Source organism: Suricata suricatta, chromosome 8 (genome assembly GCF_006229205.1).
Source record: "Suricata suricatta isolate VVHF042 chromosome 8, meerkat_22Aug2017_6uvM2_HiC, whole genome shotgun sequence".
NCBI lineage: Eukaryota > Metazoa > Chordata > Mammalia > Carnivora > Herpestidae > Suricata > Suricata suricatta.
This window is the reverse complement of record NC_043707.1, coordinates 72,995,234-73,016,737: the sequence shown is the minus strand read 5'-3', so window position 1 is coordinate 73,016,737 and position 21,504 is coordinate 72,995,234. Positions and strand designations below refer to the sequence as shown.

The 21,504-nt window shown below is 38.0% G+C and overlaps 1 protein-coding gene across 8 annotated transcripts in view; it reads right to left on the bottom strand.

Annotated features, from left to right (window-relative positions):
- Positions 1–284: 284 nt before the first annotated feature.
- The window catches only part of SSX2IP (SSX family member 2 interacting protein), a 39,774-nt gene continuing 18,554 nt past the window's right edge, over positions 285–21,504 (bottom strand). For 4 of the 8 annotated variants that reach the window (XM_029948992.1, XM_029948997.1, XM_029948998.1 and 1 more), the window contains 10 exons: positions 20,326–20,436; positions 18,606–18,741; positions 16,761–16,836; positions 16,501–16,690; positions 13,027–13,177; positions 11,213–11,349; positions 10,712–10,885; positions 7,773–7,887; positions 7,046–7,208; positions 285–2,353 (listed from right to left, as the gene is read on the bottom strand). In XM_029948992.1, the coding sequence (XP_029804852.1) occupies positions 2,179–2,353; positions 7,046–7,208; positions 7,773–7,887; positions 10,712–10,885; positions 11,213–11,349; positions 13,027–13,177; positions 16,501–16,690; positions 16,761–16,836; positions 18,606–18,741; positions 20,326–20,436 (1,428 nt within the window). In that variant the 3' untranslated portion in view covers positions 285–2,178. Of the gene's footprint in view, positions 2,354–5,609; positions 5,760–7,045; positions 7,209–7,772; positions 7,888–10,711; positions 10,886–11,212; positions 11,350–13,026; positions 13,178–16,500; positions 16,691–16,760; positions 16,837–18,605; positions 18,742–20,325; positions 20,437–21,504 lie in introns of all 8 variants that reach the window. The other 4 variants (XR_003912252.1, XM_029948994.1, XM_029948995.1 and 1 more) reach the window with 4 other exon arrangements.

The following is a 21,504-nucleotide window of genomic DNA, read 5'->3' as shown; positions in this document are numbered from 1 at the left end:
TGAGGCTCCCTCTGATGCCATCATGCAATTATGGCTAAATAAGACCACAGCATAGCTGAATTATTAGTACCTTGCAAATACCTAGGAGTTGTTTGTGTGAAGTCAGGAGTTTTCCACCACAGAGAGCATTCCAATATTCTGGGAAGTTTAGTATGAATGGGAATCGCTTTGGAGTTGCAATTTACAGTAAAGCAAAACTGACGCTGTTCGGTGAAACCTACAACTTCTAGCAGACCCATGCAGACTTTTATTAAAAGCATAAAGAACTTGGCTTTCATTTACTGTTTCTTTCACACCTTTTATTTCAAAGTAAGGGATTGTTGCTTCAATTCAACCAACTTAGACTGGAAACACAACAAAAAAACAGATGCTGCTTTGCAGAAATCCATGGTCATGAAATGCATTATTCCTTGCAGCAAGATTTACTTTAAAAATTAAAATGTTCTTTCCTGGCAAAGTAGATCATGGAAATCCCTGACAAAAACAAAATCTTGACAAATGGATCACTGGCTATTTCTAAAATTTGATTGCCGTTCTTTGATCATATTATTGCTCAATAGTTAAAATTAAGCCTCAGTTGTCTCCTCCTTTGGAATGGTACAATCTCAGAAACTTTATATCATTTCTAATATTTTAAATTGTGAAGTGGTGACCATGCATCAAACTGAAGGCCGTGACTGCTTTGCTTTTTAAGAGCTAGTTTTTTGAAACTGTAAATGTGGTTATTGTGTTACAAGTAGTTTCATTGTCTTGTAAGATACTCAATGATATTCTATCAGCCCTGAAAAAATGGTTGCTACACAAACTCTTATAGTGAATGATGACAAAAATAAGACTTTTCCTTTTTTTTTAGCATGATGGATTTAAATGGAAGAGCCATAACAGGGTGAGTGTACGTAAGAGCCTGAACTATGAGAACATGGGAAGGCAGATCAGCTTTACGGTATCTAGCTAGGCCTGGGACCTGTGTGGGCTTCTATGTATAAAGACAAACAGGCTTAGGCACTGAAGCTTTCTGATACAAATTCTGGGAAAGAACCTGGGCCTACATTTATTATCATCAGTAACAACATGAAGAAACATGCAGTCATTTCTGGAAATGAGATGACACAAGTTTATCTAGAGTATTATATTTGGATAAAATCTGATGCTTTTTACGCTGTCAGATTTGTCATTAGTGGCAAAAGCTCCATTGAAAAATCATTTAAAAATTACTGGCAACTAGACAATGCCCGAGCTGGTCCCCATGTTGCACTACTAGTCCCCCTCTAGGAAAGAACAGGTCACCATTCCGATATGTAAAGATCATCTATCCCCCCAAGTATCTTAAACCAATATTCTTAAGTTGTTTTATTCAAAGATACTTTTATCTTGCCTCTATTATCCTATAATCAAAAGTCCTTTGAAAAATTATAATATCCTACATATGTAAAACTCTACTGCTGTAGAAATCTCAAAAATGTAATGTCGGTAATGTTAATTATCTAAAGAAGTCAGCTTCATGGAACAGCTTTTGAGTATTTATTGCTCAGATGCATTCAAAAAATTCTTAAACATAATGTGGCAATGGCTCTAATACATCTGTAAACAGAGTACCACTAAAAAATTTTATTGGCATGAAATACTATAATTATGGATGTGTAAAATTTTTAAATCTTAAAGCCTCTTAACATAATCATGTATATCTATGTACAAAACATACATAAATTTCACTTTGTTTAAAACATATGAAAGAGGAAATTTCAAATCACACTAAACATAATAAATATAGAACTTGCTTTGTTAAAAATCTACAGTATACATTCAAGTAAAGGCTAAACTTTCAATGCCAACTATATATGAGACAAAATTAAACATTTACAATAATCAGTTTCCTAAAAGTGCTATTTTTAATACCTATGAAAGGAAACTCATTCTAGGGCTTCTGTTTCCATCCAAACATATACATTCCTTTATTCACAGAACCAGATGCTTCTGTTACTAAAAATACATATCCAAACTTTTATATCCTTTTAAATAGATTTAACATTTTAGCTCTTTGGGGGAGGAACAGGAAAAGTCCAAACAACTCAGACCATCTTAAATTATTAGAGATGACTGACTTTATGACACACCCTGTTTCAACTTAGATGTGCAATCTGATGAACGTGTCAATGAAAACAATTCCAGTCCATACGTCTACGGTAAGTCGTCTTTCTCTACATGGGAGTTTGTGTAGGTCAAGGAGCATCCACTATAGCAACCTTCCTGTGACTCAGGCCTTGATGCCAGGCTCCACTTCTGATTTGTACATTCTCTTCCAACCTGATTTGGTTTAGTTTCTTCAGGAGTTATATTCAGTACGCTGATGGAACTGTTAGGAAAAGAAAAGGAGATCTTAATAATCCTCTCCTCCTCCTTTTATAATTAAGCTAGGCCTGAATGTCTAAGTCTGATAGCTCCCTTGTCCTATCACAAAACCAGACACATAGACCAATGGAATAGAATGGAATAGAATAGAGAACCCAGAACTGGACCCACAAATGTATGGCCAACTAATCTTTGACAAAGCAGGAAAGAGTATCTACTTGGAAAAAGAAAGCCTCTTTAACAAATGATGCTGGGAGAACTGGACAGCAACATGCAGAAGGGTGAAACCAGACCACTTTCTTACACCATCCACAAAAATGTGAGACAGGAAACTATCAAAATCCTAGAGGAGAAAGCAGGAAACAACCTCATTGACCTCAGCCGCAGCAATTTCTTACTCGACACATCTCCAAAGGCAAGGGAATCAAATGCATAAATGAACTATTGGGACCTCATCAAGATAAAAAGCTTCTGCACTGCAAAAGAAACAATCAACAAAACTAATGGGCAACCGACGGAATGGGAAAAGATAGTTGCAAATAACATTGGATAAATGGCTAGTATCCAAAATCTATAAAGAACTCACCAAACTTCATATCCAAAAAACAAATAATCCAGTGAAGAAATGGGCAGAAGACTGAATAGACACTTTTCCAAAGACGACATCTAGATGGCCAACAGACACATGAAACGATGCTCAGCGTCACTCATCATCAGGGAAATATAAATCAAAACCACACAGATGCTACCACACACCGGTCAGAGTGGCTAAAATGAACAAATCAAGAAACTATAGATGCTGGCGAAGATGTAGAGAAACAGGCATCCTCCTACATTGTTGGTGGGAATGTAAACTGGTGCAGCCGCTCCGGAAAACAGGGTGGAGCTTCCTCAAAAAAATACAATAAAACTCCCCTATGACCCAGCAATAGCACTGCTAGGGATTGACCCAAGGGATACAGGAGTGCTGGATGCATAAAGGCACATGTACCCCCATGTTCATAGTGGCACTTTCAACAATAGCCAAATAATGGAAAGAGCCTAAATGTCCATCAACTGACAAATGGATCAAGAAGATGTAGTTTGTTATACAGTGGAATACTACTTGGCAATGAGAAAGAATGAAATACGGTCATTTGCAGCAATGTGGATGGAACTGGAGGGTACTATACTAAGTGAAATAAGTCAGGCAGAGAAAGACATATACCATATGTTTTCACTCATATGTGGATCTTGAGAAACTTAGCAGAAGACCATGGGGTAGAGGACGGGGGCAGAGGGGGAGTTACAGAGAGGGAGGGAGGCAAACTATAAGAGACTCTTAAATACGGAGAACTGAGCATTGAGGGGCGGTGGGGGAGAGGGGAAAGTAGGTGATGGGCATTGAGGAGGGCACTTGTTGAGATGAGCACTGGGTGTTGTATGGAAACCAATTTGACAATAAATTACATTGAAAAATGGCTTAATTTATCACTCTGATCATATCTGGCCATCTATTATTTATCTGTTTACCCACTTATTTATCTCTTTGGTCTACTCTGAAGCACTCTATCCAACTAACACCTAGGTTAGGTACAGGACATGTGGGCTTTGAAAACCAATGTCCCTGCATGTCCCCATCTTCCTGCCACTATTTTGCAACCTCTTTTTTCTTTACACATCCATTTGTACACGCATGTCTTCCTCTACCCACCCATTTACCCACACAGCTATTTAATGAGTGCATATAAAAGTAGGAAGGAGTCCAGACTCTGAAGTTAGATGGCTTAGGTCTGTATACCAGCTGGACCACGTACGTGTCACTGTTTCTTCAGCTTCCTCAGCTGTAAAATGGAAATAATAATAGTTTCTATCTCATTGGGTTGGGTGGAACTGAGTTAACACACATTAAGTGCATACACCAGTGCTCAATTAATTGTAAGTGTCAGCGAATGACAATCTTAGGTCTGAACACAGACACAGCTGCTACTTTTCAATGACACAATCTGAGAGCTATGCTCTGACCATCTCCAAACAAAAATATCTGGTTCAAGGATTACTTTAGAATCTAAGGCGTTAAGCCAGCAAATAATACATTTTTATCAACTGAATATCGTTTAATTTTTTCCCCCTAAATGTGCATTGTTTGTGACTCTGGTTCACTAACTCAACCTCAAGGTGGCAATCATCTTATCACAGACCCAGATCTAGGGTTCTTCAGGAGTAAGGAGTCCAAATTTTCCAAATAACTTAAAATTTTAAGAACTATGTCAATCTGCAACAGCTTTTTCCTGATAATTAGGTTACACAACTATTTTTTGAGTTTTATATTCAAAGCCAGTTATCAGTATATTCAAATTTGAATATTTTATATTCAAAGCCAGTAAATATTAACTTAATGGAGTTTCTTTATGCTCCAAAGTTCTGTTTTTATGCCATTGATGGTGTTTAGTGTAGACTTTGGAATATATGAAACAGAAAAGCATTTTATAAATGATTTATATTTACATATATTTTTATTTTTTTAGCCTGCTGAGGGCTTATGATGAACCGAGTACTGTTTTAAATGCTTTACATGTATTGTCACTGAAATCTCCTAACGCCCTATGATGTAAGTACTAAATGTCGGACTTATCTTTACTAAATACAAAATAATGTCTTCAAGGAATGTTAAATATTTCATAACTAAAAATAATTAGATTAAAAGGAAGAATTTGGGGCACCTGGATGGCTCAGTCGGTTAAGCGTCCAGCTTCGGCTCAGGTCATGATCTCATGGTTCGTGGGTTTGAGCCCCGCATCGGGCTCTGTGCTGATAGCTAGCTCAGAGCCTGGAGCCTGCTTCAGATTCTGTATCTCCCTCTCTCTCTAACCCTCCCCTGCTCGCACTGTCTCTCTCGGTCTCTCAAAAATAAATAAAAAACACAGAAAAAAAATTTTAAATAAATAAAATAAAAATAAAAGGCAAGAATTTTAGATACATAAAACTAACCAAGGCAAATGCTATGTTCTCTCTCAGAAATAGAATATATTATTTGAAAATGACGACCAGAATTTGTGTTATTTATATAGAGCACTCTAACTGGTCAAATTTGGGAGTTTAAGAACATTCTATATAAGAAAATACTCTGAACTTACAGTATCATTTGACTGTAAATTAAAGGTTCACTTCCCATACTCCTCCCATTAATCAATCTATTGGCTTGAACTGCAAAATACATCCCAAACCCAGTCATTTCTACCTTCATGTCATGACCCTTGTCTAAATTACCATCACCTCACCTTGACTCCGTTAATGCCTCCTAACTGCATCTCCTGGCCTCTAGGACTCATGTCTACAGTCTGCTTTCCAAATAACAGAACAGTCATCTTTTCAAAACAGATCTTTTCCACTGCTTACAAATCTTCAATCTGCTGCCCTTAGAACAGTATCTGACAAACAGAGATTGAAATACTTTACAAATGAGGGTTGCCTGGGTGCTTCAGTCAGTTGAGCGTCTGACTTATGATGTCTGACTCAGGATTTTGGCTTAAGTTATGATCTCAGGGTAGTGGGATCAAGCCTCATGTTGGGCTTTGTAATAAGCGTGGAGCCTGCTTAAGATTCTCTCCCTCTCCCCGTCTCCCCTGCTCTCATGAGCGCTCCCTCTCAAAAACACAAAAACAACAGAAAAGCTTACAAATGAACTGTCAAGTGTGTGTATGTGTGTGGGGGCAGCAGAGTGGGGTTAGGTATGAACAACATGGTCCTAAGTTGATAAATGTTGAAGCTGGGTGATGGATACACAGGGCATCGTGACCTTATTCTCTCTACATTGGTATACGTTTGAACTCTTACACAATGAACCCTACTCATCCAGGGCCCTGTAGGATGTGACCCTGCCCACCTCCCACCATTAACTTCCTCCCACCTCTTGGTGTTGCTGGCTAACAACACTTGCCCTCCACAAACGCACCAGCGTCCCGCCTCACGGGTCCCTACACTTGCCTGGAGGACTCTTCCCCAGGCTCCTTATTGCCCCTCAATATTTAGTCTTAATCCTTTTAAAAATCAACAATATATAGTGTCTTGCCCTTTATAAGCTTCATATTTTTGTTCTGAAATTCATTTACTTAACAATTCTTGGTCCAAGGGCTAGTGGCTTGTTCAACACTTAGGGCCATACCAGTATCTCACTACCACAGGCCAAGAGTGCTGCAGCCCTGACCCCTGCTTTCTGGGGCACCTGCCAAACTGGCAGGCCCTGGGGCCACTGTCTCCTGCTTTGGTGATCTTTAAAAGGCAAGATCATCAGCACACTTTCCAAGGTATCCTTTGTTCTTTGCTATTCCTGTCGCTAAGAATAATCTTGGAATAGGCTCTGAAGTAGAGCACTGATATTATACCTTAGAAAGTGATTTCACAATTTGAGAAAGAGAAAAATACCACAATGCAGCAGATAACTGAAGTATGTGGGTTTCCTGGGGGGTAGGGAGCAACTTTTTTTAGCTCCCAGAAAACAGGGACCAGATCTACTTTGTCTGCTACGGCATTCCCAGAAGCCAACAGTGTGCTTATATAATGGACACCCAATAAATACTTGTAGAATGAATCAATCTACTAAATTCCTCTCCAAAGCCACTACTGTTGCTAACACTGCAGATATGCTACCTCTCCCTCAGCAGTGCAACTCCAGCAGTGGTACAGATACGTGCAAAGATCACCTACAGACCAATACCTATGTTCAGATGCACAGGAACGCGTCTGGCAAAAGTCTGAAGTAGAAGGAGAAGCGGGAAGAGACTTGGCGAGTTTAGATGTGCAAACTGGAGACCCATTAGAGACACTGGGAGGCTTCTTTTGCCGTGGCCTCGAGATTGTAAGACTGTCCCGGTCAGAACCTGTTAAAAGAAAGAAGGAAAAAAAAAGGCAGTCCATATGGTGATGTAGCAAATACAGTGAAGGTAATTACCTATGATGATCATCTGCAGGACAGAGGTCTGAGACAGAACAAGTTAATGTAGGTGTCTAATCGAGTCCTTGACTCTAGTCTCGCTAATCTTGCCATCTGTTATGCATATTCCGTTAACTTCTAGAAGGATTTAGTTTTAAAAATATTTGGTGATCTCTAGGGGTGTCTGGATGGCTCAGCTGACTCTCGGTTTTGGTTCAGGTCATGATCTTGCGGTTTCATGAGTTCAAGCCCCACATTGGGCTGTGTGCTGATTATGCAGAACCTGCTTGGGATTCTCTCTCTCTCTCTCTCTCTCTCTCTCTCTCTCTCCCCCCCCACTTCTTCCCTCCTGCCCCCTCCCCCTCCCCCACTCATGCTGTGCCCATCTTCCTCAAAATAAATAAATAAACTTAAAAGAATAAAATATTTGTTGACATCCAATTTTTTTATTAGTAATTTACAGCATTTTATTCAATGCATTTTCAGATTAAAGGGTTCATGGAGTACTCACTTCCTGAGAAGGCACTGAAAAGTTTCATATTTTCTGAGTTCTGGTGGTCAAAGGTAGTCATATTTAAAAACTGTTGCTTTAACCAACTGGCTCTTTCTTCTTCAAATGCCTTTCTCTATCATAACAAGCAAACCAAAGAGATATTGATCAATATTTCAACTTTCACACTGCTGCCACTTCCCATGATTTCTGTAGCTGCTGGTGTTTGTTTTCTGGCTACCATATATATTTTATGAGTCAAATGAATTAACTTAAAAAACTAAGAAAAATTTCATTTAAGAAAACTATATTTAAAAAATAAAAATTTACCCATTTCACCTAATAAACCAAATAGCTGTTTTCACATCTATTTTAAATAAATTCAAATGGATAATTCAAAAAAAGATAGCATACTATCAGAATTTTTTTTAACACAAAGAACATTATAAATATGAAATTACAAACCAAAGAAAAATATCCGCTGTAAATTAATCACAAGAGAGAAAGGAGCTATGACCTCACCAGGCCTCGCGCTCAGCCTCCAACTGTCCACCAGCACTAGCAGCCACTAGACCACAAGATGGCATGTGTCAGACCTTCCCCTTCCCAACAGCTGACGACAATCCTAAATTCCCTCAGCCCTCACGTCTCTCATGCCTCCTTCCCAACCCTCCCTGGCCCCACTGGCCGAGGCAGACAGGCTGTCCTGCGGAGAACTGGGAGAGGGACACAAAAGAGCTAGAGCATCTCCTGAGGCAGGATGGATACAAGGACTCAGAAAAAATCCTGTAAGACAGGAAGAAATGCTGGTGCAAATGGATTTTATTTTCTAAGAAAGTAAGATACTGATAAGACAAATTTTCACAAGTGTGGAGGAAACCCCTGTCAGCTACTTACACGGCATACTATAGCTTTCATTCATAAATACTAATACAAAATGGTGCATCCCCAGACACTTGAAGAAAACAAAGAGCATGAAAGAAAAAGAGCCAAGATAAAGAGACCAGACCACAGATAATAGTTCAAGAGACTGTCAAAAAAACATTCTAACACAAATGATCAGATTTATGAACATCTGTAAAGTAAAATAATGCTATATAAAAAAAAAAGAAAAGAAAACAAATGAAGACATCAAAGACTTGAAAGATAAATTCTAAAATAAAAACTCAGTGGATGAAATGAAGAGTTAAAACAGATGGTGCTGAATACTGGGTTGGTGATGTACAGGAATAAAGGTGAGAGAATACCCCTAAATTCAGAACATAAAGTCAATCCATGGATGTAGTCAGAAGGCCAACCATTTGTCTAATAGAAATGTTTGAGAATGCAAGAGAAGTCGAGGAAGGAAAAAATATAGAATCAAAGAAAGTATTTCCAAATTGAAGAAATAAAGTGTCGTCAGGCTCAAAGGAGCTACCTAGATATATCCTCATAAAATTTCGGAACTTTAAGAAAATACAAAGAAGAAGAAAAGGAGAGAAGGAAAAAATAAACATAGGATATCTACAAAGTATTGTCTATAGGGTATTTAATAATCAGGCTGCTTATTAGTAAAACGAAACAGTAGAAGAAATGGAATAACTCAAAGTGTGAGAGGAAAAATTTGAAACTGAATTCTATATACAGCCAAACTGACCACATATGGTGCATTTTTGGATAGTCCAGAATTTAGAATATTTTTTGCTCACACAATACTTACGAAAAAATTACTCAAGAAGGTAATACAGCAAATTGAAAAGGAACCCAAGAAAGAAAATAATGTGAGCTACAAGCTGAAGGTGATTCAGGAGATCCTAAGCTACAAAGAAAGTCAAAGGATTCACTACACAGTGGCACACAAAAGATGCTCTCCCAGGTGGCGAAGTCTTATTAACACAGAATATTTTCTATGTGGCCAAACATATTAGTAGGTTACAGAATGAATATTATTTACAGACTCGTGATGTTATCAACGTTCTTTCAATTTCTAAGTCTCAACCTTGAACTATTTCACTTGGATTACACTGCAGGACAGAGTATAGATGTGTAACACCTGACACTGAGAAATAATACCACAGACAAACTTGCGAAGTAGAAGGGTAAGAGAAGTGGACAAACTGGTACTGTCTTAAATTGAGTAAACGTGAAATGGAAGCATTAAACATATAAAGTAAAAAAGTCAACCAGAAGAAACCATTTTTAAAAGTTAGTTTAAAAAAGTAACAGTATTATGAAGAAATCTTACATAGAGCAGAGGAACAGTATAGATGGGAGGTGCGGTAAGGACACTACATTCCTTATCATTCATAGCAGGGAATCAACAGATTGTTATCAAGAAAACAAGGGCTAAAATACACTAAAGTTAAAATAGTACTTCCCAGAAGAATTACAAACTTCCAACAGTGGTGACTTCTGAGGAATGAAATTGGTGGTAAGAATGGAAGATATTTTTTCAATTTATGGCTTTTTGTAGGAGTTATTTTTTTAAACCATGTTCACACATAACTTGTATAACTTTCAAAAGGGAAATATGCAGATTAATATATTATTAAGTCAAAAAGCGAGCTGTCAAAGGTGGATGCACACAGCCCTGGGTGAGGGGGAGGAGAACCTTTGTACTGTCTTTTGAGGCTACACCTACGGACACTGGGCAGATATGAAATGTTCCAGAGAGATCTCCTCGGTGAGGCTAAACACTACCAGAAGAAAGCCAACCTGAAGGGGGGATAATGGATGTTTAGAGTTTTCTAAAACAAAAAGTGTCAATTCCCAAATCTGATAAAGGCAAAACGACATCCTTCTATAATAGTTCACCTGCTTACAATCCTTTCAAGTCATGTTATTTATAAGATCACTGGTCAAATACTTCAGGCAAAAACTAGAAGGCAAAAAAACAATGAAAGGCAGAACTTGGATGCATTCTGCTGGGCCTCCCCAGAACTTGCAAAAGCTCTACAAGGAAAGCTAATTGTTTAAGATACCTCCAATCCTAGGCGGATAGCTGCTTCTGTAAAACTTCGTCTTTCCTTCTCAAAGTTCTTCTTCTGCTCTCTAAACAGGGACCACTCTTCCTGGAGGCGCTCCTTTTCTTCCAGCAAGTAGCAGTCTCGAAGCAGTGAGGTGGTATCATCATCACATGCAGTAGCGAGCTGCTGCTGTTAAGTATTAAAGCGTAGTAAGTTCCAGGGGGTCCCTGCAGCACCCCACGTTAAAATGAAAGGAAAGGCAGGTCAAACATTCAGGGAAGGACAGAAATTATGAAGAATCAGCGAGTCAATGGAGAATTCTCATTTTCTACCTGGCACAGCCCTGCCTAAGGAATGGCATGCAAAGTCCGTTAGTAAGCCCAGAACTCAGTTTAAAGCAGAAAAATGTCAAATACTACAAATCTTTTGAAACAAAGGAACAAAAATCTAGTAAGATTCAGTAAAATCCTGGCCCTTCACAGGGGAAAACAACTTTAAAAGGTAACTCACATTTACCTGTAAAAGCTGCTGCTGAGTTTTAATCATTTCTTTACACTCCTGAATTTCTAACTCGAGTTTTTCAGTTTCTTGTTCATGGTCTTGTCGTGAGATTACGTCTTCATCATTGAAACCTTCTAGATGTACCTTGGAAACTAACATAAAACCAGTTTACTCCACTCAGTTTATGGTATTTTTGAACTATATTTAAAAATCAAGGACCACCTGGGAGGCTCAGTCAGTTAAAGCGTCTGACTTCGGCTCAGGTCATGGTGTCACAGTTGGTGGGTTAAGCCCCGCACTGAGCTCTGTCCTGATAGCACTCTGGATTCTGTCTCCCTCTCTCTCTCTACCTCTCAAAAATAAATAAAAATGTTAAAAAAATTTTTTAAAAATCAAACCTCTCAGAATTTCTTTCTAGAGCCTCAGTAGATTTTCTAAAATGTACCTATTCCCTTTGCCCTTTAAAAATTTCATAAGCCATAAGAATAAAATTAAATTTATGGTACTTTAGCACTACAAAAAATTTTAAAAAGCAAAGCAACTATAAGGGCTTCATGACAACCACAAATTCATACTATTTTTGGACTCAAATGATATCATTACTAGTTCTACTATGAACGTTTAATTTGTAATTCGTATTTATTCAAGACTATGTCCTATTTAAAACTGGGCAACCTATCACAGAGGAGAAACCTAATAAACAAATTCATAAACTACTTTCAACACTTCTTCAAAGATCAATGCAGCACTACAAATCTTTCTCTCTGGTATTAAATTCAATAAATAGGAAGTGCAAATATACTTGCTATTTACTAACAGATAAGGACAGAAATCAATAAAATCTCATGCAAATTAATTTTGGTATAGAATTTTGTTGATTATTATTCTTTACTACTGAAGAAAACTGGCAGTGACTGTGACTTTTGACACTTAAATTAAATTTTCTTTCAACAGACTTCATTTACTGAGCAGAAACCTTAATTTTCTGGATTTAAAAGCATGCAATCTTCAAAAAAATACAAAATGTTAAGAATACTTTCATCAATGTAAATCTATACTATCTATGGTGGCAGGAAATGGTGTCTAAAATACATACACCTTTAAGTGAAAAAAGTGTGGCAAGAATACATAATATTCAGTTTTTTCATCTATATACTTTCATGTACATATTTATATATTTTTTAATTTTAGAGTAAGAGAGAAAGAGGGAGAGCACAGAGGAGCCAACACCGGGGTTTGATTCCATGTCCCTGGGATCATGACCTGAGCCAAAATCAAGAGATGGATGCTCCAGTGACTGAGCCACCCAAGTGCCCTGTTTTTTTAAATATATTTTTAAATAAATATTTTGCAAATGCCTACGGAAAAATCAAGAAAGATATACACCAAACTGTTAATTTGTAGAAACCTGAATATTCTACTTTATATACTTCTTAACTGATACTTTATATTAGATATCTATTACCTTGAAAATAACTTAAAAGTAATTATTAGGAACTAGGAGTAGGCAAATATCTAGGAATAATAAACAGGTTTATATTTATGCTATATCACGATTAATAATTCTTAATTTCCAAGATTTAGTAAGACACTCAGTTCACTTCATTCAACTGTATATCGCACTCAGAGAAAGATTCACCCTGAAGAAGGCAAAGTATTTTCTCAGGGAGGTTCAAACCTCACCTCTAGAAGCAGACAGAAGCTTGATTATCAAACGACCAAACCGAGCTCAAGTACTTCACATCTGAGCCCATAACATGGCTTTCCAAGTGACTGAAGTTAAGAGCCGAGTGTCAACTCACTTTTCATGAACTGAGGCAGTAAGTTACCTTGGTTATCAAGTTTTTCTACATGACTTTTCAAAATTCTCCACTGTTTTCTGATGCTGTTGGTGAGCTGCTCTCTCACAGTTTCACAGGAAAGGTCCCACATGCTCTCCCTGCTCAGTTCCCCAGCATCCTCCTCAGCATCAGAGAGAACCTACAAGTGAGAGGGATGAACGGAAAAGACGGGTTATCTTAAAATGGCTCTAGGTACTCAGGCACTGGTAATCACACTGATTATCAGAAATACTTATCAAACTCATTTTTGTGCTGTATCTTAGGGATATGTGACTTAATATTTAAGATAGAAATTGTCCAATTCAAGTCTCTTCAAAGGTGAATTTGAATCCAAATACAATGAGTGCTGAGAGTCACGGAGCTGTGTGAGGAAGTTATTCACTACTTGTTCAGCGTCAGGTGCTCACATATGTTCATTAACCCTGCAATCATGTTATAATGTGGGAAAATGAGGCTTGTAGAAGCAGATACACTGCCCAATATCACACAGCAAGAGGCAGAATGGAGATCTGAAGTTAGATCAACTTAACCCCAGTCCTGGGCTGTTTAAATAAACAAACCAGTGAAGTTATCTACAAAATAATGTGAATCCTATTTTTTTGTATAATTTTTAAAACCAGAGATTTTCTTTTTACTCTACCAAGACATTAAATCACAGGAAAATACAGCAACCACTGACACATGATCACGTAGAATCAAAGCAGGATAAAGAACATAGAAAAACAGTACTAAAATATACCAAGATCATCTACAGCTACATAGACAATAATATGTATTATAATACATATATATCTCCATAACAATCTGCATGGTCCTCTTTTGTTATTAACATCCAAAAAAGTGGACAGAGATGTACTTCACTAAATTGAACAATAAATATCTTGCTGGAAAAAAACAAAAAAGGCAGAAGACGAGAAGAAATGCTGATTAACGGTTTGCGCATGCAGACGCAGCAGGAATGAGCGAGTGACTCAGTGCGGAGAGCTGTATCAACAGCCCGAGGTCAGCAATGGCTGCCAAAGTCAAGGTCTCCCTGGGGAAGCAGGTTGGGGAAAGACCCAGAGTGGAGGTCACTGTGACTCTGCTTCCTGCCCATCAATCCTCTGTAGCTACTTGCCAGTAACTCTTCCAAGGAGCTATGCCATCCATGTGTTAAAGCCTACCAGAATACCATAAATCCATTACTTAAAAAATTAATGATACTTGCTTTACACTCTCCAGACTAAATGAAACGCTAAACCCACAAAATGAAAATAAAAAGTTAACTTGAATTTTGAGTATATATTCTGGCTACAATTCAGTAAGAAAGTAACTTATTAATAAATGAAACCTGAAGGCTACCTAAGCATTCGACGGTTATACCTTCTTCTCTTTACTAAAATACTTCAAGATCTTTAAAAGGAAGGATTCAATTAAATTATAAGAGAAAAAAGATCTAGAAAAACAGACCTTTTAAAAACAAGAAATATACTTAGGAGATTATTTCTCCAAATTTAAACATTTAAATTATTAAGAATTACATAGGATACTACCCACTGGATGGGCAGTGGTGAGGACAGGGAAGTTTAAATATCCGAGGAAGGCCTCCTTGATTTACTACTTCCTCATGCTGTCTGAAAGCTGGTACTGTTTGTATAGGTTGGGCCAAAGCCTGAAGAAACTGCAGGAGTAACAGAAAGCATGCTAACTCTGGGGAGGCATTTATTAAGGACGGTCACAACGAACCAAAAAGTGACAGACTTTGAGAGAAAAGCCAAACTCAATACAAAGGGCAAACAGGTCCCAAACTGGAGCGTTTAAAGAACATTCTGGCAATGATTTTTTTTTCCAGAGAGAGAGAGAGAGAGAGAGAGAGAGAGAGAGAGAGAGAGCGCGCGCGCGTGCACAAGTAAACAGGGGGCAGAGAGAGAGAGAGAGAGAATCCCAGGAGGGGCAGAGAGAGAAGTGGGGCTCGAACTCACAAATTGTGAGATCATGACCAAGCTGGTCAAATGCTTAATGACTTGAGTGACTCAGGTGCTCAGGTAATGATTTTTTTTAAAAAAGAAAGAAAAAAGAGGTACAAGAGGGTAGGCTTATCAGCAGGACTGATCTGTGATACCACAAAGTAAAGAGTCCCCAAATACAGATTTAAAAACAAGTTCTGATGACTTGCTGACAATTAGCATTTCTCTGTCAATGTTGTTATTTTCAGATTTTAGTTACTTGCTTGAATCCAGAATTTAAACATGTAAAGCAATTAAGTTAAAAGAAGTTTTCACCATGATGTAATCTGTTCTTTCAGACCTCTGCACATTTCATTCCCCTTGTATCACATGCTTTCCACTGCCAAAACACACACCTACGTATTTTTAAGAGCCAACTCAAATTCACGTTCTCTCTGATGCCTTCCTTGACTGCCTCACTTGCTTTGTTCTACACATTGTAGAACACCCTATCATGGTACCACCTATTACAGCTCTTCACAAGTGTAACAATTACTTTTCTACATGCCCCTTCTCCCCAGAAGAGCTTCTGAAGGATGCAATGGACCAAATATTTGTGTTCCTCAAATCTGTGTTGAAATCCTAGCGCCCACTGTGCAGGTACACGGAGGTGGGGCCTCTGGGAAGTGAGCAGGCCATGAAAAGTAGAGCCCCCGTGAATGGTGAATGGGAGCAGTGCCGTACGAAGGGACTCTGGTGAGCAATCCTCCTCCTTCTGGCATGTGAGGGTACAAGGAGTCAGCAATCTGCAACCTGGAAGACATCTCTCACCAGACACTGGCTCTATGGACACCTAGATTCTGAACTTCCCAGCTCCAGAAGTGTAAAAAATAAATTTGTTGTTTTTAACCACTCACAGTCTGTGGTAGTTTGTTATAACAGCCCCAATTAAGACAAAGGAAGAAGTCAAAATCGTTTTGGCTTTTTCTTTGCAGGGATCAGGCAGCAAATTTATGGACTGAATAATTAGCTGAGTCCCAAAGTTATAAATGTTTCACTCTCTGGAAAGCAAAGCATGCTTAAGTATATACACCTAAACTAGTTAGAGGACATCCAGCACAGTAGTTAAGAACATGAACTCTGGGGTGATACAGACTCGGACTTAAATCCTGGTTTTGTCCTGTGTGATACTAGGCTAATTAGACTAATGTGCCTCAGTTTCCTCAGCTATAAAACGGGAAATAATTATAATATGGAAAGCATCAAATTACAAGAATGAAATGAGACAATGCTCATATGGGGCTTATAACAGTGTCTTTGGCACAGATCAAGCCCTTGGAAAGTCGTCTCCCTCCCAGGGCATGTCTAGAAACGTACAGGGACAATTTTCTGGGTTGTCACAGTGACTGGGGGTAGTACAGCAGTGAGTATCCTGTCCAAAATATCAGTAATGGCCCCCACTGGGAATACCTATCTAATGTTTTCACTGTTTGACTTAGCAATCCGAAACTGTATTAGAGAGGAAAGAGCCACTTACAGTTCCTGTACTATCATCTGCTCTTTCTCTAGGTTTCTGCTTTTGGGGAGAAAGAAGAGAAATCATTTCCTTTTTCATTTGCTGAAGAACCTTCTTAAGTTCAGCATTTTCCATTAGGATTTGTTTCTGACGATATTCATAATCATTCAAGAGAATCTTATACATTTCATCTTCATTCCTGAGAAAGAAACTGTCAGTATGAAAATGCAGTTATAGAAAGAAAAGTCTGGTGAAATGTATCGATTTAAATTGGACCTTACCTGGCTTCGGTTTTACCCGTCCTCCAGGAACCTCTTTTTCCATCGGCTCTCCCCACATAATTTAAAACTTCCATAGCTATAAACATGAACATGCAAAACAAAACCGACTCTTACCATACATATGTTTAATTGTATAAAACCCTAACACACTCTACACACACTGGCGACCTAAGTCAACCTGGTATAGATGAAGATTTGGGCTCAAACAGCCCAGGATTTCAAGCTCCAGTTCTCCGTTACTGATAAACACTGAGATCTTGACAAGTTATTTACCTACTAGGCCTGTTTCTTCATCAATACAGTGGGAATAATGAAAGTGTCTGCCAAAGGGCTCTTGTGAAAAGTAAAAGACGTTAAAACATTTAAAGTGCTTGATAAATATTACTTTATTTTCATTATTAATTTTATCTTTGGGGTTGGCCAACTATGGCCTGCAGGCCAGATGCCTGATTTTCTAAACAGTTTTATTAAAACACAGCCACGCCATCTGTTTATTTATTGTTACACCACAAGTGCAGGGATGCACAGTTGTGACAAAAAGACCACACACTCTGCAAACCTGAACACATTTACTATCAGAATCTTTATAGATTAAGTCTGCCAAGCTGCACGTTGTCACCACCATCAAAGGAGTCAAGGCCCTTGACAGTATTAATTTCTCTTCTATCCGGGGGAAATGGAAACAGTTGGCATAAAAAGGAAATAAGATGACAAAAAGTTATTGTAATTTTAGACTTGATAAAATCATTATGGAAATGTCATATCCAGTTAGGTTTGGACTAGGAAACAGCCAGATTCCCATAAAATAAGAGCTCTGTTACCAGAGTTAAATCTTTAATAAATTTCCCTAATTAGTACACTTTCTACTTCCAGCATTTCATCCTGCTCTTTATTTAATTCATCGATGAACAGGAAGTTAACCAATGAAGTTTAAGTTTGATTACCTAAAGATTTCCAACTTTGTCATTTCTCAGTCATGTTTAAAGCACGATAGCTGAGTGACTGAGTCAACACGGAGCCTCCTGCTGCCGGCGGACACAGCCCACCACGTGACAGCTCGGGACATCTGCTCATCAGCTGTCGTGTCAGCAAGCCCAACCAAGCTCCGTTTCGGAAACCACAGTTTAGGGCATGAATGTACCATGCAGGTCAGAGGACAACCTGCAGTCCACGTGGAAACCACTCTTCCATAAATAAATGCACAGATTTTACCAGGCCAGCAAAACCCTACGTGTGTAGCTCAACTTCTGTGTGCGTGGTTCTACTTTGTCATCTATTTCATGTACCTGAAATTATGCACATACTTGGATGAAGTAAGCTGTAAATTAATTTTCAAAAAATAACACTAGAAAAAAATATACTGTAGGCACAAACATAAGCATAATGTCCACAGTCCATTCCTTAGACCAGGTTCTTCAAAAATGCACAGCTACACTTATTTAAAGGAACTGACATAGACGATTCGGGGTGGTGAATAATTTTGTCAAGTTATTTCTGAAATCATACTTTTTTTGATCCTCAGAAACTCATCTTGACTTTTCATATTATCAGTTCTTTGCTATAGAAGATTAGAATATCCTCTGGCTTAGTCTTTTCTCTATGGAACAACGGCCATATCCAAAAAATACGTTACTTCTTATAGCAACTAAGGAAGCAAAGCAAAATAATTACTTTTCACTAATGAGCTGTCTCAATTTCTAGTTTCCGTGGATATATACCGTCTAGAGACAACTGCATAAAGCATAAAAATAACACTCCATGAGTTGTTGTGCCCCATCTGTATTTCTATCTTAGCATATTAGCTTATTCATTTCTTTTGCTGTATCTTAGCCAGTTGTTTCTTACCTATTTTCTTATCCTTTTTGTTCATAACAAGTTGATGTAGACGTTCCTTTAATTTATTATATTCACGTTCTTTTCTCTTCATATCATGATTATATTGAGTAGCTCGACTTGCAATGATATTTTGTAATTTTTGTACCTGAAAAAAGTATTTTCCATCAAATGAGTCTCTTTATGATTGGTAACCCCAGTTAAAATGTATAAATTCAAAAGAGTAAAGAAGTCCTAGCATTTACCTCCGAATAGGATAGTTTATTCTAGGATTACTTTTTCTTCTCAATAACCACTAGAAATCACTTTTAAAGGTATCATTAAGTGAATCACAAAGTTTTTATTCTTTAATTCTGAAACTTCCAGAACTCCTAACTGTCTAAATTATCTTTTTCTACCCCTTTCACTCTACATTTAGAGTCTGATCATTTAGAAACCAGAAACTCTTCCAGAAGTATTAAAGTGACTAGAGCATCATCTGAAATAAGAATTAATTTGATCACTTGTAGACTTCCTTATACTACTTACTTGAGCCACTTTATTCCTTACAAATCTGGGACAAATTAGCCATCGCACATCGCAGCATGAAAACAGGTTCGTTTATTTGTTTTGTTTTTAAACAGGTTCATTTTTATCTGATCACGAAGAGTTCTCAAATTAGAGTAAGTCACACACCACCAGACAGAATCCAACTCAAATATCTGCTGAGAACCTACTCTATGCCATGCCCTACTGTTCAACGTTTAGATTTACTACGGCTTCTCAGGGAACCCTGGATAGAAAGCAAGTTCTTTCCATACTAACACTTTCAATCTCTGGTGAAGACGGTCACGTTTAACTCAATTCTTACTAACGATTTACTATATTCAAACCACTTAAGTGTGATCAGCACATCAAGCCAAAATCTTCTCGGAAATAAGAACATGTATAAGCAATCTTGCAGTTTAATTAAGGCATTTCATTATCCACTAACTAAATATATTTCTAGTCAAATATGACCAAACAAAATCTGTCTATTAAAGAAATACACTCCCTTAAAAAGTCCTTATTTCAGTTTAAAAGAACATATAAAACACTGAAAATATTATATTTTTACAGTTATCAAGTGGTCAGGGATCAAACTGCAGAGCCATAAGAACATAATGATTTCTTCATACATAAATTAAAAAATAATTTCAAATGCATTAACTCATAGATCCAAATACTAAGTAACCCACTAAAGGAGAAATGAGATTATAATTATGATGCCATTAGCCATCAGAAATAAGATTTTTAAATGTGAATTGCTTTTTTTTAAAAACAGTAACTCTTGTGTCCATTTAGTCCAGTAACTGCTTGATTGTATGAACAATGGCAATATTTAAGATAAAGAAGAGGCATGCCAGATATTAAATAGAGGTGTGGCAGAGAATAGAAGACCTGCATTTAAACCACCCCTGCGCCTGAGAAAAAGTGACAATGCATCTGAGTCCAGGCAGACATTACAGGACACTGGCTGTCACAAGCTATGGGCCACTCCACTAAACCCAACGCATCCACTTGGAGCGGTGGTGACACAGAGAGCTCCTGACCTCAGTTACACAGGCTGCCATGGTGTAGAAAGAGGTCCACCACACCGATCTGACAAAGGAGGAATTAATGACTCTTGTATTAAAGTAGCTGTTACGGTCACCTCAAATCAAAAAAAAAAAAAAATTCACTCAAACTTTGTCTTTAATAAGTGACAACTCACTTCATCTTTTTCATTTTTCAGTAGCTGATGCAAATTCCGGTTCTTGCACTGTAACTGTCTGTCTCTTTCCTGAAGCCCAATCATTTCTCTCCTGGAGGTTTCCAGTTGTTCCTAAAACATCCACATGCAATCCTGGTTAAAATTAACACAGGGCTCAGAGCAAATCCGTCTTTAGAAGAAGAGTAAAACCAATGTACACTCACTAGGGCTCGTTAGCTAAAACTGTAGCTTAATGGCATACAAAAAGCTTAGTTAAAACAATTATTATAAAAACAATACTATAAAGTTATAAATTTATTTAAATTCCAAAATTTTTTATGTATCTACTAAAAAGGTTCAAAGTGGATCCTTAGAAAGGCTCTTCACTTATTCAAGTGATGGACACTTATACAATTTCCTTTTCGTACTCCCTCACACTGCTACAGCACACTCTCTGAGAGAGAACCAGTGATGTGGAGCTAAACCTGAAGATGGGTGACCAAGCAAAGCAGCAACCCTTCAGGTCAAAAGGGGTGAGGCTACAGCAGGACACCCGTTCTCCCTTGCAAGGGGGCCCCTAAAGACTGTTCCCAGAGAGGAACGGCAGCATTGCTGGAATCTGGGGGAAGAAGCTCACTTTGAATTCATTCCACACATTCCGTGAGGAGATGTGCCAAGTTCTGCATAAGGCCATTGGAACATTTTTAAAATCCTCTTATCTGTATAAAATATAAAACCCACTCAACTTATGGCATAACTGACCATAAAAGACAACTTGTACAATCTCTGTAATAATGGATCTCAAGATGATTTAGGAATTTATAAAATGTAGGAATAGAACTTGGAGAACACTCTAAAGCTGTCAGAATTTCTGGCACCTTCTTCTTCTAGAGTGTTGAAAGCTTCCTATCATGCCAGACCATTTGGAATGGCTGGATTTAAAGGAACTGGGCCAGTTGACATGTCCCACATATGTCAAATCAGATTCACTCTGAGTAATTATCAACCCTTTACCTGAAGTCACAATCCTCCCTGCGAATCTGTACACCCCTCTCCTATATCACTTGAGTAATTCATAGCATCACCTTCTGTAATGTTGACAAAGACCTGGCCAGTATCTTAAATTCATGACTCTCTTATTTTCCAAATTGTTTTTCATAAACTTCTACCCATTTTACCTAAATCTGCTTCATATCTTCC